Source organism: Ctenopharyngodon idella, chromosome 15 (assembly GCF_019924925.1).
Source record: "Ctenopharyngodon idella isolate HZGC_01 chromosome 15, HZGC01, whole genome shotgun sequence".
NCBI classification, from domain to species: Eukaryota; Metazoa; Chordata; class Actinopteri; order Cypriniformes; family Xenocyprididae; genus Ctenopharyngodon; species Ctenopharyngodon idella.
In genome coordinates, this window is record NC_067234.1 from 1,056,320 (window position 1) to 1,075,036 (window position 18,717).

At 36.7% G+C, this 18,717-nt stretch overlaps 2 protein-coding genes across 2 annotated transcripts; one reads left to right on the forward strand and one right to left on the reverse strand.

Moving 5' to 3' along the window:
* The first annotated feature begins 1,799 nt into the window (after window positions 1–1,799).
* On the forward strand, window positions 1,800–5,832 carry LOC127494912 (alanine--glyoxylate aminotransferase-like). The gene is made up of 11 exons (XM_051861103.1): window positions 1,800–2,093; window positions 2,718–2,910; window positions 3,002–3,066; window positions 3,201–3,301; window positions 3,702–3,772; window positions 3,884–3,968; window positions 4,063–4,161; window positions 4,253–4,322; window positions 5,047–5,142; window positions 5,234–5,362; window positions 5,448–5,832. The coding sequence occupies exons 1-11, from the start codon at window positions 1,839–1,841 to the stop codon at window positions 5,553–5,555; spliced, it is 1,272 nt and encodes a 423-aa protein (XP_051717063.1). The 5' UTR covers window positions 1,800–1,838; the 3' UTR covers window positions 5,556–5,832.
* LOC127494913 (F-box only protein 15-like) lies at window positions 5,564–17,522 on the reverse strand. Its single transcript, XM_051861105.1, has 9 exons — window positions 17,337–17,522; window positions 17,130–17,243; window positions 16,949–17,053; window positions 16,655–16,888; window positions 14,250–14,447; window positions 14,042–14,168; window positions 9,250–9,332; window positions 9,016–9,149; window positions 5,564–8,656 (listed from the first exon to the last, which is right to left on the reverse strand). Exons 1-9 carry the CDS (start codon window positions 17,453–17,455, stop codon window positions 8,514–8,516), a joined length of 1,257 nt encoding a protein of 418 aa, XP_051717065.1. The 5' UTR covers window positions 17,456–17,522; the 3' UTR covers window positions 5,564–8,513.
* Window positions 17,523–18,717: the final 1,195 nt, after the last annotated feature.

The following is an 18,717-nucleotide window of genomic DNA, read 5'->3' on the forward strand; positions in this document are numbered from 1 at the left end:
TTTTTACTCTGACGCAAACATAAGCAAGAAAATAAGTTTTTACATTTCTTTGAAGATAAATCTATTGTACTAAAGTCAAATAAAAATGACTGAAATAGTTTTAGCAGAACAGCCCCATCTACTGGGCAGCTGACATCATTCTGCTCACTACATTACACAAGTGAATGTCAATTTAAATGGCACCTGACAAATATATACTCATTTTTTTAAATTAGCTTTTGAATTGTAGTTGAATGGGGTCAAGGTCATCCATGTCTCCATTACTGAATAAGCATTACATCAAGGTACATGTCTTGTCTTTCACAAAAGCATTGCAAGAGAATCTCTCTTACTCTGGCCAGTCAAGTGGGTGTTGAGCCCCACCACAGTGCAAAGGGCACACAAGGGTAAACATTGCGTTTCCACTTATTTACTGTGTAGACTAATTATTTACTGCAGGATAAGTGATGGGGACCAGTACTCTGGTCAAAGTCCCTGCTCTGACATCAGCATCTGCTTCCTATGACACACGACTGGTGTGTTTTTGGAGAATCACTGTGTTCTGATCAGGTCGTTTTGTACAGAGTAAGCATTTTAGTATGGGAACAGCACAATCTATTTATGTTAACGCTTTGCTCATACATAGTTATATAAATATTGTCAAATTAAATATAGCTTAATATTAAATATATGAATCATATACATAATTAAAATAATAAAATTAGCATTTAGTTACTGGATGCATTATAAATTAAAGATTCAAATGCAAATAATGTGAAAAAAAACTTCTCTTTGCAGTAATATCAGTTAGATACGCCTATATATTACATATAAGTCTTAATAATATTCAGTACTTCACAGACATTTGTTAAAACAATTTTTTACACTTTTTAATAGCTTCTTTTAAACACTGAAATAAAAACACATTACAAAAAATACAATTTGAGAATCAATATAACAAATTGCTTTTGTAAACTGAAATATCCGAGTTAAAATTAATATGTGCACCAGCCATGTCTACATTAACTTGCTCTGTAGATCTAATAGCATGTGCTGCACTGACTATACGAGGTACAAATGAAATGTGAGTTGGATGTATCGGTGTGTTCATGCGTTTGTTTACATCAACCAATCGACTGTACTGAGAAGTGTACACTCCTCCACTGAGCTGGTAAACAAGTGGACAATGAATGAATCAATAGAGCACCTTGTATAGCAGGATGTAAACAAAAACTCACTTTTAACTCGTTTGATCTGTTTAATAAAACATTTATTCAAATATAGGCCTTACGTATTCTACAAAATTCTCTTTACTTGAAGAGACATTACTATAGTTTCCAGCTAAACCAGCATCAAACTCACTCTAAAAATATGAATATAGACTAGATATTCATTCAAAATATAGGCCTACAGTACTGCATTTAAATCCATATCAACCCATTGACTAATCGACTGCAACGTTTTCTTCTCTCAGTAGCCAACAGCGCCGTTTAACTCTGTGAAAAAGTTCAGATAAACACCTGTGCTGTTTACGTATTTTTGTGAGGTCTCAGGAAACTAACTAAGGACTAAAATATTGAATCAAAGGACGAAATAAACATACAGCCTTACATAATACAGGACAGCTTCTCGATCATTAGGACTCTACCACCCTTTTTAGTTTTGTTGTGCTGTTCAGAACATCCCTCATATCTACCTCTGGACCGTTATACCTTGTTTGGAAGATGAAGGGCGGGGGCATTTTGTGCCAAAAGCATGACGCACGTTGCTCTGTGTTCCAGGGGTCAAAGACCCGTTTATTTAAAATGTTGGACAAACGCAAAGCTTTGTCCTTCTAACGAACTGCAGCGAGAAGAAACATGATGCCGAGGACTGTCCTTTCCAGATGCGCGCACTTGGCGAAGCAGGTGCCTTTGGAATGCGCGCGGTCCACCAAACACAGCGTCCACCGCGGGATGTCCTCTGTTACCATCCCTCCACCGGCGTGCATGCTCCGGCCACTCGAGGCTCCATTCCGGTACCTGTTCGGACCAGGGCCATCTAATGTGCCGCCTCGTATTTTAGCGGCAGGAGGGAGACCTATAATAGGTCATATGCACTCAGAAATGTTTGAGGTAAATTTTACGCTGCGTTTTTGCACCAACGCATTTTACAACTTTGATATGGGTCGATGGCAAATAAGGTCCGTTATTTTAAAAAGAAATCCATTTTGAAACACATACAAAATTCTTGGAAATGTAATTGGACTTTTGGTTGCACTTTATTTTACAGTACCTAAGAAAATACTGGTTAATATAAGGTAACTTCTTGGGTTAAGGTTAGGTTCACTGTTCACTGTAATTAGTATAAGCACATTTGTGATTAAAATATTTAATGACCATAAAAATGCATATTTCAGGTGGTAAGCATTATTTTCAAAAACGATTTCAAATATTTTAAGGTAAAAAAAACCCTTTATATTTCATATAAAAAATGTATTTATATTAAAAACTCAAAATATGTGATGTTTAGTTAATATATTTAATATTTTATAAATAAAATACTTTAAATACTATAATATAATTTATTAATTAATACAAATATTTATTAATTGAATTTTATTTAAAGAAATATAAAAATATTCAAGTCATTTTAATGTATTTTAAAATAATTGATTCATAGATCTGAGCTGACTTTGTGGAAACTAATAAACTCAGATGTTTTGAGGAATCTAACAGTCAATTCAATATTTGTTGTAGATTATGAATGATATCAAGAAAGGAATCCAGTACGCTTTTCAGACCAGTAACAACATGACTCTGGCCATGAGTGGCTCTGGCCACACGGCGATGGAATGCGCCGTGTCCAACATTGTGGAGCCTGGAGAAAGTGTTCTCGTTGCCGTCAATGGAATCTGGGGAGAACGAGTCGCAGAAATTGCTGAGCGAATGGGTATGAATCAAATAATAATGTCAGCACATTGTTCTGTAAAAATTCTTTATCTGTTAATGAGAGCACACTTTAAACATCTTTCTTTCCCCAGGTGCAAAGGTTCACACCTTGGTAAAAACACCTGGAGGATATTTTACTAATGCAGAAATTGAACAGGTAAAACATTTACTTCATTTATAAATGATGCTGAGACGAGTTTCCTTTGCATATTGTTTCTATTATGGCCACTGTAAGTTTTATGACTATCAAAGCAAATCTCTGCTTTATAACCAACATTTGTCATTCTACAGGCTCTGGCTAAACATAAGCCAGTTCTCTTCTTTCTCGCACATGGAGAGTCATCAGTTGGTCTGGTGCACCCAGTGGACGGCGTTGGGGAAATGTGTCACAAGTAAGAATATTCTACAATCATTTAGATTAATGTGTGACTTCTATTGACCTTTTTTTTGTAAACTTTCATGATTCTGTTTGACCTCAAGTACAAAAACATGAATAAATGCAATTATTTTTTTTTTTTACACATGCAAGATTTTATGATTGGTGTGCACACTGTAGAGATTCACAAATGATCCACTGTCAGGAGTGTAAAACACCATAAAAACATAATATCTGGCTACTGGGTTTAAATGAGGTCCGAGGAATATGTTAAAAGAAGGTAAAGGCAAAATAAAAGGTTAATTCAAAACATGATAGTAGTTTTGGTAAAAATAAAAAACGTGTTCTAAGAATTTAAAAAAAATAAATGTCTGTATTGTCCACCAATGTGCTCTTGCATGGTTTTATCTATACAGATACAACTGTTTGCTCTTAGTGGATTCAGTGGCATCATTGGGGGCTGCACCAATTTTAATGGACCAACAAAGTGAGTGGAGGACCATTAGATCATGTGCATATTCTAAATCTCTGCGTAAAAGCCTGTGGATTAAATTCAACCATTTGTGTTCTACACAATGAATCCTCTTTTTCTTTGTAGATATTGATATTCTGTATACTGGATCCCAGAAAGCATTGAATGCTCCACCTGGCACAGCACCAATTTCATTTAGCGAAAGAGCATGGTGAGGAGAGACTTGTGAATAAATACAAGTATGTTTTTGCACACAAAGAATCGTTCTAACTAATGTTACTTATTTCACCTCAAATGTGATATAGCCACAAGATGTTCAACAGGAAAACAAAGCCAGTATCCTACCTCCTTGATATGACCCATTTGTCCAATTACTGGGGGAATGATGGCAAGCCAGATAGAATGTAAGCATAGCAAGCACAAACTGTTGCTCTTGCAAGGCTCAGTAGAGGACCGAGTTAAGGATAGCGTAAAACTAACTAAACTATGTTTCAGATATCATCACACAGGACCTGTGTCTGGGTTTTTTGCCCTGAGGGAAAGTCTAGCCATCCTTGCTGAAACGGTAAGGGCTGGATTTTTTTTTTTTTTTTTTTTTTTTTTTTCCCTCTTAAAGTAAACATTTAACACCTGGTCATAATAATCTTAGATGTTGCTTAACCTCTCAGTCCCTACTGCTTGTTTTCTCAACTATGTATATTTGTTTAAACTATAACAGTCTGGGTGCTTAGACTTATGAATTACATGCACTGCTATTCAGAAGTTTGGGGTTGGTAAGATTTCCTTAACCTTTTTTTTTTCCTAATGCTCCCCAAGGCTACATTTATTTGATCAAAAATAGAGTAAAACAGTAATATTGTAATATATATCAATTTTAAATAATTTCTATTTGAATCTATTTGAAAATGTAATTTATTCCTGTGATGTCAAAGCTGCATTTTCACATCATTGCTCCAGTCTTTAGTGTCACATGATCCTTTCAGAAATCTTTCTAATATGCTGATTTCCATTTATCAATCCTTATCAGAATTATTTGATGAATAGAAACAGAAATCTTTGTAATGATATAAATGTCTTTACTATTACTTTTGATCAATTTAATGTGTCCTTGCTGAATAAAAAGATTATTTTCTTAAAAAACAATATCTTACTGAGGCCAAACTTTTGAACGGTAGTGTATATCTGTTACAAAATATGTCTGCATAGGCAGAAGGTAGTCAATACATTTGGTTTTTTAATGAGTAGTATGTGATACCATGGGGTTAATAATTCTAAAATCCCTGCTCAAGGGTCTTGAGAACTCGTGGAGGCATCATAAAGAAGTTGCAGAGTATCTCTGGAAAGGCTTGGAAGACCTGGACTTGAAGCTGTTCATCAAGGACAGGGTAACTTGGTTGTTGAATTCACTTACTAATTCTGAAAATGATAATACACCCTAAAAGAGAAAGCAGTTAAACTATATTCCCATATCCAAAGGATCTGAGATTACCCTCAGTCACCACCATTGACATCCCTGAGGGATATAACTGGAAGGAATTGCTGGCTTACATCATGAAGCATCACCAAATAGAGTTCACAGGGGGTCTAGGGCCCTCTGTTGGCATGGTGAGTAGAAGTTAGTCAACATAACGTAAGTGCATGACAACGCATTCAACTACATGGCTGAATTATCCCCTGAACTGATTTCTAGGTATTGCGGATTGGACTCATGGGATACAACTGCAACAAGGCCAATGCTGCGATGGCTCTTGCAGCTCTGGAAGACGGTTTAAAGCAGTGTCGAAAGACCAAAGCCTAAAGGCCAACTGTTTTTACTTTTGCAATTTCTTATGGTGATGCTTGTAGTGTGGATATTACATTAATGTAAATGAAGAGCTATTATATATAATGTTTTCATAATGGCTGGTATAATGGAGAAGAATTTTAGCTGATTAGAAATTGTGCCTCCATATCAATCAATGTTTTGAACAGTTTTTCCTCAATGTCCTTTTTAACGTTTCGACAAGCATCACTCCAGCACTTGAATAACCTTCATAAAAACATTACTGAGAAATAAATAATTCATATAAATTCAACATTTGAGTTTACAATGTGAGTTTAGTTATACAGTAAACAGGATGTTCAAACCATTTTGTTATTGACTGTCTTAAGTGAATTTACTCTCCTTTATGAAAGTGAGAAACATAATGCCAAAAATTAACAACTTTTACCAAATTTAAACTGGTGATAAAAATTAAAGTAGCGCTCTGGCATTTCCAGACTAAACAACAGTCTCTGAAACTCAACAAAAAAATTCAGACATTTACATTATTAAAATGACAAAAAGCACAACAGTTTCATGAACAAGAAATAAGCTTGAGGAAAATAAAAATATTCCAAAATCATCTTTGGATATTTACAACTCAAAGCACTGCCAGAATCATTCCAACTTTTCTTAACGTAAACCAACCAGATACGGCAACATTTTCAAGATTCTCCCCCAAAGTGCCTTTTCACTTTGGCTGCTGGGAATGCAGTACTTAACTGCACCAAAAAGTACTGCTGAAGCATCTCCATCCACACAAAGGTCATTTTGACCTTTCCCTCCACATCCTCGTACACGATGATGAACTGCTCACCTTCGTATTCCAAGTCTACCGCTCTAAGTTTATTGGACATCTTGACAGGAGAACTCACACACCAGAAGGGACGCTGAGCCTCATCCAGAACTGTCAGAGTCATCATACAGCAACGCTTGAGGGGTAGAGCAAGTAAACATTGTTACTTTTCGCATCCCAATTTCTCGATATAGAAGGAATGTTTAAGATATGCAAAATACATAAACGGTGCACACTTGTCTATTACAATGCATACAGTAACGGCCGTTTCACACTGCAAGCTTAAGCGACGCGTGAGCAGCGCGTGAGCGTAACTACATCGTCACTGCAGCTGCAGAGACGCGCGAGTATTCACACTGGAAGCGTATGTACAGTGTCACAGCAGCGGCTCCAAGCTACATATAAAGTGAGCATTTCTTTACAAAGACAGCTATAAATTAGTTTTTATAAGCTGGTAATTTATAAACTTGATAGTCTTGAAAGTTTGTTAACATGGGGAGGTGTACAACATTCGCATATAAACGTAAACAAATAAATAAAAATAAATAAATAAAAGCCTTGTGTCATCCATTGCTGCACATGAATGAGGTAAGCTTTGTGTTTTACATCATCTGCCGCGTGCACATGTTTACAAGACAGCAAACTCGGGTTTGACTTGGGAATGCTGCAGCCTATATATCTGTCTGTGTAATAACTAAAAGAATGTTTATGTGTCATATCTTCTGGTTAGTTTACTTCAGTTTTTATAATACACCACTTTAACCCAAACTGAATAATTAAAAACAAGTTTAAATGGGTAAATCTTCTATAAGTATTTTTGATTCATAATTTTCTTTCTGTCATACTCAAATTCTTGTTAGAACACATTAGACATGCTTATTCTGTGCATTTTGAACACTTTTTGTGTGAAATTATATTTATTTTGTCCATCAAAAGTGTGCTTTCACTTTAATTGAGCGTCAGCAGCGCAGCAAAAATAGACTCGGCGCCCCAGCTTCACTGCTGGTCACGCGACGCTCCTGCTTGACGCTTACGCGCTGCTCCTGCTGCCGGTGTGAATGCATCCGTTGGTTAACATGCACGCCGAAAAAAATACGCGCTGCTTACGCTTGCAGTGTGAAATCGGCGTTACGCCTGTTTCACACTGCAAGCGTGAGCGGCGCGTGAGCAGCGCGTGAGCGTAAAAACATCGTCACTGCAGCTGCAGAGACGCGCGAGTATTCACACTGGAAGCGTATGTACAGTGTCACAGCAGCGGCTCGAAGCTACATATAAAGTGAGCATTTCTTTACAAAGACAGCTATAAAAAAATAAGTTGGTCATTTATAAACTTGATAGTCTTGAAAGTTTGTTAACATGGGGAGGTATACAACATTCGCATATAAACGTAAATAAATACATAAATAAAAATAAATAAATAAAAGCCTTGTGTCATCCATTGCTGCACATGAATGAGGTAAGCTTTGTGTTTTACATCATCTGCCGCGTGCACATGTTTACAAGACAGCAAACTCGGGTTTGATTTGGGAATGCTGCAGCCTATATATCTGTCTGTGTAATAACTAAAAGAATGTTTATATATCATATTTTCTGGCTAGTTTACTTCAGTTTTTATAATACACCATACTTTAACCCAAACTGAATAATTAAAAACAAGTTTAAATGGGTAAATCTTCTATACTTAATTTTCTTTTCTGTCATACTAAAATTCTTGTTAAAACACATTAGACATGCTTATTCTGTGCATTTTGAACACTTTTTGTGTGAAATTATATTTATTTTGTCCATCAAAAGTGTACTTTCACTTTAATTGAGCGTCAGCGGCGCAGCAAAAATAGACTAGGCGCCGAAACCCCAGCTTCACTGCTGGTCACGCGACGCTCCTGCTTGACGCTCACGCGCTGCTCCTGCTGCCAGTGTGAATGCATCCGTTGGTTAACATGCACGCTGAAAAAAAACACGCGCTGCACACGCGCTGCTTACGCTTGCAGTGTGAAACGGGCGTAAGTGTTAAGCATTTTGCTTTGTCTATGTTCCCCATTCACACAGCATGATACCTACCCATCTATTTATAGACAATATCATAAGAATAGCATGCCAGCACTAACCAGTCAGTTCCAGAAATGAAGTCTAAATAAAGTGGCCAATGAGTGTAAGAATCAGGAATGAATCATAGGTACCTCAACATCTCCCTGCACTCCTTCTGCTTGCCATGGGAGACTGATCTTTGCCACAGGCTTGTGCTTAGGCACATCAGCCAAATTAATGGCGATTAACTGCACATAGTCCTCTTGAAACGGCACTGTAAAGCACAAAAACAGTGTGAAAACACTCATATTATTCATATTTTATTTAAATATCAAAATGTTAATCATAATTTGTTGAAAATAAATGTTTAATGAAGTTTTCAGAAAGTAAAATGAGCCAATATACACCTTGGGAAATAAATTAAAAGAAACAAATGAAATGTGTGACCATATAGATTGTAAAAAATGGCATGTACACATACAAATATTTAAAATATAAAAATATTTTTGAAAATATTTAATGATACATTTTAGTGGTAAACCATGATGATTATAATATGATATTGATCAGAATACGTTAAAAATGAATTAGTTTAGTGAAGGTTTCAGTTTTAGCACACAATTATATATTTACCTCTGCTGGTGTAGAGTGGGGAAAAATGCTGACACATGATTCGCCGAACTGGATTGTGAAGCACAATGTGCAGAGTGTATCCATGGCGTCCACAGTCAGGGTCCGCAGCAGTGCCACCCGTGGGTACGTAGGGACTATTGATGTGAACAAAGATACTTTACATGTTAAGGGACTATGCGTTATCAACTTCAGCAGCATACTAAATAACCGTTATGCCCATTAAGAGTTCAGTACCAAAATCTTGACCCAAGGAGACTTCTTTCAATCAGTTTGTGGAAGTGTAGGTTGACCATGATAAAGGCAATTTTCCAATTGCCCTGCAAACACCAAAGATGAACATAAAAGAAAAAAAAGCATACATAAAACATCCATATAGATGTGATGTTTGAAATAACAATATAAAGTTTATTTTATATAAAAAACAAAACAAAAAAAAAACCTACATTTATATTAGGTATGCACCAATAAGCCAATATAGAGGATTATTTTCATGTTACGGCTGATAACGATTAAATGGTTGATATTAAAATTCTACACTATTTTGTCTAAATTAATTAAAACTAAAATCAGTCACTTTAAATGTTGCAAGTAAAGGCATCACAACATTAAAAGGTACAATCTGAAGAAAGAAAAAAAAAAAAAAAAAAAAAAAAAAAAATGGACATTCATTTTTAGATTTGAGCTGTATGATTCTGGAAATTGAGAATCAAGAGATTTTTTGTTTAAAATAGAGATCTTGATTCTCCCACAATTCTAAATAGACAACTACACAAAACAACATGTAGTTTACTAGAGGTTCTGACAAAATGTTAAATGTCTATTTAAAAAAAATAATTAATTTGAATCGATTTTTTTTTTTTTAAAGTTTCAATCAGTTTGAATGAATGATTCAATGACTCACTCATAAAGACTTAAAGGGGTCATGAACTGCATTTATTTTATTAATTTTTTTTATAATTTTCTCTGAAATCCACCTATAAGGTTAGTAAGATTTTTACGTCAAAAAACATTCTAATTTAGAATAAGCTTTTTTTTATCCTGTTTTTGACCCTCTTTTTCAAACAGTCTGTTTTGATGGGCGTGTCACATTCAAGAATAAATGATAATAATACATTTTATTTGTAACACACTTTATATTTAAACAAAATCCCAAAGTGCTACAAATTTAAAAACAAAAGAACAAGGAAAAGGTTAAAAATCAACCAAAAGCTAAAAAGGTGGGCTGAGCAGAAAGCCCAATCTCCCATAGTACAGATCTTGATCCTGAGGTGTTTCAGAAGATATGCTGAAACAGAATGGAGGGTGTGTGTAGAGGTTTGTGGAGTGAGGAATTCCTTGAGGTAGGGCGGCTCACCATGGATACACTGGTGGGTGAAGAGGGAAACTTTGCATTCAATTCTGAATGTGACAGGGATCCAATGGAGTGATTTGAGGATTGGGGTAATATGACTGTATTCGCGCACCCTCATCAGGATCCAAGCAGCGCTGTTCTGAATGTACTGCAGCTTCTGGAGGCTTTTGCCTGGGATCTCGATGCAGAGCGCATTGCAGTAGTCTAGCCTGGAGTTTGGCAGTGTTCCTAAGGTGGAAGAAAGAGGTCTTGCACAGATGTTTGATGTGGGCCTCAAATGTCAGATGAGAGACCATTTTAACATCCAGGTTGGTAACTGATGTTGAAAGCGGAATATCCAAGCAAGAGAAGGTAATGCTGGTAATGACAGATGTCCAGACCTGGATTGGAGTGCCGACTAGGTTGGCTTAAATCTTGGAGCTGTTTAGCTGCAAGAAGTTGCTTCATCCACGCTTTTATCTCCTCCAGGCAGGTGGTCAAATTGGATGATGGCAAGGCAGCAGAGGGGGTTGAGTTTGTCCTGATGTAGAGTTGAGTGTTATCAGCATAGCAATGAAAAGAAATTCCATGCTGGCTGATGACATGGTCGAGGGGAAGCATGTAAAGGATAAACAGGGTGGGGCCGAGCACTGAGCCTTGAGGGACACCAGAGGTGACACTGTGTGTCAAGGATTAAACCTCTCCCAAGGTGACATGCTCAGTTCTCCCAGTGAGGTAGGATGAAAACCAGTTGAAGACAGAATCAGAGAGACCAATAGTGGAGTGTAGACGGTGAAGGAGGATGTTGTGGTCCACAGTGTCCACAGGGTCCAAACGCTGCAGTTAAATCCAGGAGGATAAGAAGAGATCGGGAGCCAGCATCTGCTGTCATCAGCAGGTCATTTGTGACCCTGACCAGGGCTGCGTTTCCCAAAAGCATCGTAAGCTTAAGTTGATCATAGCTCCACTGGTGGAAATGGTTCTACGATCAACTTAGGCTTACGATGCTTTTGGGAAACGCAGCCCAGAGCTGTTTCCGTGCTGTGGCCAGGGCGGAAACCAGACTGGAATTACTTAAACTCCCACTGCTATGATTGGGTAACAGTTGTGTATATTAAAATCTTTTTCAAAGTCTCCACTACACATGTGGAAACATATGCTTATGTCTTTATGGTTATGGCAAATAAAGTTTATGTACTTGCAGTTACTACAGTTATAACTGACAAAGGATAACTTACGGTATTTTGTGTAGATGGAATTTTGAATGAATTCACCATTGTTTGTCACACATTCGTTCTTATAGGCTATTCATAGTTCATCCTGTTCGATAAAGCTAAAAACGTATACACTGTCATTTGCAGTTTTGTGTTTTAAATAAAACGTGTTGTGATGTCTTACTGAAGACAAAACAGAAGATGTCGCTCACGGAAGCTTTTATTCAGGATTACAGCGACTGGCTTAGATCAAAACAATAACAAAAGCAGTGTTCTCTATGTGCTTTCTTCCATATCCGATAAGCCACCACTAGGGCTGGACGATTATGACCTAAAATCAAAACATCAATTAATTTAACATTTTACCTCGATTATGATTAATTAATGATTATTTTGTTTCTGGGTGTTTTTTATGTTGTTGTTTTTTTTTGCCCTCATAGTTCACTTATAAGGTTTGTACTGTAAATATGATTGACTATTAAAAGGTGGGATATTTTTTCCTATTGAAAGAGTGCTCTGACATAACAGCTCACTTTCAGCAGTTATTTTATCTATGGTTCGTAACATTTCTTACAGATTTCTGCTGGTAGATAAAGATAAAGATAAATTAGCACAGTACCAGTACGTAATGAGAGCAATTGCGTGTGTGAATACCATCTCTCTATTAATTGTAAAGCTGTGGGTTGTGAGTAGTTCCTTCAAAAATATGCGCTATAATAACTTTTGAGTTTCTAAGCTACTTTAGTGATAAATCACAGGACAGTGCTGACAACTAGTTTCTGCGTTCCTCTCTGTGCGCCCGATCTTCGCGTTTTGTGCAGCTACTGTTTGTATGAGTGTTCGTGCCACAACACAGCTGCGCGAGCACGGTAGCTCAATATAATAATACACATCCAATCATCTAAAATTGCTTTAATGTCCAAACTGGCAAACCTAAAAACACATACAACTGACAAAGTTTAGTGATGACGCAAGAGAAAGTAATCTCACTTAGGGGCTCACAGCGTGCCGTCTCTGTGTGTTGACTCGGCGTTCACCTCCGTGTTGCTTTCCACTGACTGGACAGGGCAGAGTCACGTGACTACACATGCGGTAGTATGTTTTTAAGGGGGAAGTATTAACAGGATTAAAAAAACGAAATAACCGTCATGGGAAAATTATGTCGGTTAGAGGTTCTGAATTTCGGTTTCGATCACTTTTCGATTAATCGTCCAGCCCTAGCCACCACTGTAGTTTTCACTGCATCATGTTTTATTTTCAGTCTCTGAAAAGCCTGCATCAAACTGTGTCTTGTCTTTCGTCACAGTATAACGTAATAATGTGACAAAATCTGAAACGAGTGGTTTTCTGAGTTTGGTTTCAATAACAGCTGTTTTTGGACTAACGAGGAAGTTTTGAGTTCTGAAACTTACAGATATTTTTCTAGTATAAAGGCCTCTTATATGTCAAAAGTTCAAGGAAAATTTGATTTCTAAATTCATGACCCCTTTTATATAATCTTAAGCCGGTTTTCCAACGAAACTACCCGAAACAATTTGTCCCAGGAACTTTTTTTCCCCCAGAACTGTTGCTGTCTGCGTTTCCATTGTGGTCTAAAGTACCGTGAAGATCAAGTCTGGACTGCGCGCAACTTTCCAGTTCCCGCTGGATTTCATCCTCCACGTATAGCTTAATGAAGCCTGAACCTCAAGCAAACAACTCTTACTGCATGCACCACAACAGACTTTCAAAAAAGGTGGTTGAAATAAAATGGTGCGTGAACTCAGCCAATCGGCCCAAGTCTCACCCCCGAAAGTTCCTGAACTTTGAAAAAGTAGCCTACTACCTCATGAGCAGGTACTTTCTGAGGGGGAAATTTTTTTCACCTGGAACTTTTTTAGACCATAGTTCCTGCGGTCAAAACACACAGAGTACCACCCCAAAGTCCCTATTTCATGGAGAAGGTTCCTGTGGTGGAAACGCGGCTTTAATCTTTCGTAAGTGATGCAATCTTTATATGAAGCATCAAGTCACTATAAAAACCTGATTTGCTCTATTTTGATCACTACTGTAGACATCAGTGTTTATATCTGAACTATAAACTTTTATCCCAGTATATCCCTTATACTGTGTGGTTGAAAAGTTATTTGTGAAGCCATTTCATACCTATACATGACAACTGCTTACTTTGGCTCAGCGGCAGCGCTAACACAGATCTGAATGTTTGCTGTGATCGTACTTGTCAATGGTTTAATAGACACAGGCAAATCATTGTCATTTAGGAATTAGATCGCATGGGCATTTTTTAATCAAGATCGAGATCTTAACGATTAATTGTGCATTAATTGTACATCTAAATGTAAAATGGGAAATGCTCAACTAAATATCCAATATCAACGAATCTGATACCAACCATTAAAAAAAAAAAAAAAAACAACTTTACAGAATTGTGCATCCCTAATATATTGAAATTATTTAAACTTGGCTAAATAGATCAACATACCCGCCAGACTCCGACAATGATGCCCTTATTCAAATTCAGCAATTTCACAAGCTTGTCAGCACCAAGGAATGACCAGGGTATACTTCTACTTAAACTTGTCTTGTGAATCAGAGAGCGCCACCTTGGCCTACACATTAAAGGCATTAGTCAGATAAGTCTGTAAAAGTATGAGCATATGTTTGCTTCAGATTTTTCAGCTGTTTCTTACTTGTCTCCTGGACCAGGTAGGGCTGGACACATTATTCCATGAAGCTGCAGGCCCTCAAGACTGCTCATGTACGGCCAGACACCACGGCTCCAGCACACCGTAACCGAGGAATCTTCGAAGAAAATGTGCGACTGCTTATGGACACTTTCACGTCCATTCTTTTTTGTGAGCGTGATCTCCCACTGAATGTGTAACCTCCTGTAAAACAAAGTAACAAAAGAAGTAGTTCCTCATTTGAACTATGGATATGTTCCACTTACATCTGACAGATGCTTTTTTGTGTTCACCTTTTCCACTCCAATTGATTTATTTGATTTAAATTTGAAAATGCATTTACTTTTATTTGTCTCTCATATTATAACAAGCAATATAGCATAGTAAGACGTATCTCAAAACTCATGCCTTGCTATGTTATATATGAGGCATCCCAAAACAAAGGAAGTAAATGAAAGGAAACAATTGAACTAAATGTCTGACCATTTAGACTGTAAAATCGCAGAAATACAATGGCATGTGTACAGTAGTTGCCAAAAATGATGTCTGGAGGGGATACACTACAAGTTCAATTAAACGATCAAAGTAGAAGGACAATATTTTTTTATATATTTTAAATGTGAAGGAAAAACAAAACACTAAACTTGGTTAAGGTATTTATCTGACAAAATTACACTATGCAGAATTATTAGGCAAGTTGATTTTCTTATTTTTTTTTCCAGGCACATTTTACCAATTCTAAACCACATGAATCTTAATAACTACTATTAATTTTGTATTTAATCATTTATAATAGATATATAATTGTTCATGAAGGCTGGCAATGAAAAACACCTCATATTCAGGTGAGCATAATTATTAGGCAGGTTTTCTTTTACAGGTAAAATGAACCAAAAAATGGTTTTAACTCAGACTGAAAAGTCAAAAATTATTAAATGCTCATGAGAAGGATGCAATACTAATGCAATACTAGAAATTGCAAAAGCATGACCAATGGACAGCAAAACGCTCATTGGGTCAGCAGGGTCATACACTGTTTGAAGAATTTATCTTCCAGAATCTGGCAGTAAGGTGTGGGAGTTCATTTTTAGTCCATCTCTTATCCTGAAATGTCCGTCTTGCAGATATGGAATAAAAATAATCTTTTAAAACTTACTGCCAGATTCTGGAAGACAAATTCTTCAAACAGTGGTACAAGAGGATGTGGTGCTGGTCCTTCAAGAGTCACTCTAAATCTGTCTGTCTATAAAGCCTATAAAAACCTTCATGTATTTCACAACACTTCAGCTTGTGATTCTTATTAAGTGCGGGTCATTTTTTAGGATTCTTTTCCACCTGTTTTTGTATGACCCTGCTGACCCAATGAGCATTTTGCTGTCCACTGGTCATGCATTAACTAATGCAATTTCTAGTATTGCATTAGTATTGCATCTTTCTCATAAGCATTTAATACTTTTGACTTTTCAGTCTGAGTTAAATATCTTTTTGGCTCATTTTGCCTGTAAAAGAAAACCTGCCTAATACTTATACACACCTGAATGAGAGGCATTTTTCATTTCCAGCCTTCATGAACAATTATATAGCACTTATAAATGATTAAATACAATATTAATAGTAGTTATTAAGATTAATGTGGTTTGGAATTGTGCTTGGAAAAAAATATGATCAGAAAATCAACTTGTCTAATAATTCTGCACAGTGTATTTGACAAAAAAAAAAAAAAAATCATAGAAAAACAAAAAGTTAACAGGAAAAAGCATTCATTGGACTACAACAAAATCAGTTATTAATATTTCGTTGGTTTTCTCTTGTTTTTGCATGTGTTCATAATTTCTTTGTATGACAGCCTGGCCAAAAATTATGTCCGCACAAACTGGCATTTTTCACTGCATAAATTATGCAAACAAAGCACTCACATCGCTTCATAAAATTGAGGTTAAACCACTGGAGTCACATGGAGTACTTTAATGGTGTCTGTCCTACCTTTCTGAACCTTGAAAGTAGTAGTTGCGTTGTCTCTCTTTGGAGGAACAGAAAACTCTCCAATTTCATTAAAAATATCTTCATTTGTATTCCGAAGATGAACGAAGGTCTTATGGATGTGGAATGACACGATGGTGTGTAATTAATGAAAAATGTCATTTTTATGTGAACTAACCTTTTAATCAATCTCTATTAAATTTTGAATAACATCATGTGTTTCATTTTTTTTTTTTTTTTGTTCGTGCTATTTTTTCCCCACTTTTTGAGTGGGTTGATATTTTGAGGTGTGGCTAGAGAAGTGCTCAGTTACTTTTGGGGTCTGCTTTAGTTCTAGGTAATATAAAATAAACGTTACGCAGGTAATGAAATGTGCATTTGTGTACCCAAGAGATTTTTTCCTGCCCTGTTCAAAGAAAAGTGATGAGTACCTGAGAACTTGCTCTGTTAGAGCTGGCATGCCTGTGTGCGGGTTCATGTGTCTTAGCTCTGTTTTCCACATGGTGTCCTTGTAGCCAGCCATTTCCTTGAGTAGCAGCTTCTTCCAGTATCCCGCAGGTTTCTCTTCCACACTTGTGCTGCTCACAGCTTCTGTCATAATTCTTACTCGGGGTCTCCACTTTTTCTTCTCAAACTCAGAAGCATACAACACAGACCACAGAGCACTGGACATCTCTGTTAAAATATATTATTCCTTATTCAAATTCTTTATATCATGAACTCACTTGCTGTTGGCCAGATCATGAAACCGCTTGTTGACAAAGCTGATATTGAACAGAGACGAGGCATCCAGAAAAGAGCAAATCTTCAGGATGATCTCAGAAGGCAACCTGGACAGACAAGACAATGGCACGCAATAAAATACATCTTAAAAACTTAAAATGTGTAAAATATTGATTAACTTGCCTCTCCAAGTAATTTCCATGTCTGTCCCCACCGCACTGTTCAGACACAAACAAAGTTTTACACTGTTCAGGTTGCAAAGACGTCGAGGTCGAGGAAGTGTCATGATCTCTCCGCCTATGCCAAATGGAAAATAGGCCTAAGCATTCAGTAGATGCCATTAGCAAATTAGTAGCCCAAAAAAGGTTTGGAAATAACTCAACGGCCTACCTTCTTGCACCTTCAGCACGCGCAGTTTCCTCTTTCTGAGCCTCTCCACTAGTAGTTTCTTCAGTTTTCACGAGGCCTTGTCTTAAATTACGCAGAAACTCACCAAGCCCCGTAGCCATGATGAATTCGAGGCGGTTGAACTCACTCTCATTACTGATAACCCGACTGACCAATGAACTCACTCACAAGATAACTTAACACTAATTATATCGCTAGAGGGCAATATAATGTGCTGAAGAGATACCGCAGACCATAAAATTAAGGTATAAAATTAAAATATAAAATATAAGGACAATTTAAAATAAATTTTAATAAAATCAATAAATCGCGTATGTTATATTGGATTGTCACAGTTTGATCATATTTTTCTACTATAAACAACACATAAACAGCTTTTTTTTAAAAAGTAATAGTAAATTAAAATTATTTTAAAATTAAAAATACAAATTAAAGTAAATTCACGAAAACAAACTGTAGCATTCTGTTTTTAATTTCTTTATGTATATTTTTTTTATTTTAGTTGACATAATGTTTCTCAAGTTTCTTCAACCCAGATAGCATGTAGTAATCGGCCCGAGCTCGGCTGCCCCGCGGCGCCTGCGGCTCAGACTCGGCATCGGCGTGTGTTAACCTGGCCGACTGTGGCCCGTAGATCACTCTGGTACATGTATATTTGTTACGGCTGTAAAGCACTGGGCCGATTCCTGTTTACCGTAACTGGCCCAACTCCGGCTATAGAGATCTGGCCACTTCTGGCAATGACTCAGCTTATGTTCACTCACAGATGGTTACATAATGTAGCAATAATTAACATAAACTTGTCTTAAAATTGACTTTGTTTACTGGTAATATCTGATATGAATTAACTAATGTTACACGTTTAATGTAGCAAATTTGTCAAAAACAATGTATCTGCGGTAAAACCTAATATAATAAAAGTGCCATATAAGACAGAACATTCTCTAATACGTATAATATCAAATCTATTTATAAGTAATGCAGCAATTTAACTTAAGTATTGCCATTAAACCATAGCAAATTAGGCAAAATCTGATATAGTGCAAATCGACAGCGAAAAATGCTACCTATCAGACTGTGCTTTATTAATGTCTGAACCTACCCCAACTCTAAACCTACACTTCCAACAATGCAAATACAGTCATTTTGTGTTATTTATCATGACAAAAATGATGTAATATTGATGAGCGCACGTGCAGTTAGCCCGGGTAGGACAATCTGACAGGTAGGATGAAATGTCAGGACACCTGCTTAGCCTTGACAGCTCTATTTATGTGGGTTTTATTAGACTTTTCATTCATTAAGTCATTATTTTTACCATTTCAGCTATTTGCAGACGAGCCTGTATTAAATTTTACTACCT

Bases quoted from the DNA above. Each gene is read 5' to 3' on its own strand.
- LOC127494912 (XM_051861103.1), top strand. From the start codon at position 1,839: ATGATGCCGAGGACTGTCCTTTCCAGATGCGCGCACTTGGCGAAGCAG. The intron at 2,094-2,717 runs GTAAATTTTACG...TATTTGTTGTAG, and splicing joins TGCACTCAGAAATGTTTGAG to ATTATGAATGATATCAAGAA. The intron at 3,302-3,701 runs GTAAGAATATTC...TTATCTATACAG, and splicing joins GTTGGGGAAATGTGTCACAA to ATACAACTGTTTGCTCTTAG.
- LOC127494913 (XM_051861105.1), bottom strand. From the start codon at position 17,455: ATGGCTACGGGGCTTGGTGAGTTTCTGCGTAATTTAAGACAAGGCCTC. The intron at 16,889-16,948 runs GTGAGTTCATGA...AGAGATGTCCAG, and splicing joins CATGATCTGGCCAACAGCAA to TGCTCTGTGGTCTGTGTTGT. The intron at 14,169-14,249 runs GTAAGAAACAGC...TTTAATGTGTAG, and splicing joins CTACCTGGTCCAGGAGACAA to GCCAAGGTGGCGCTCTCTGA.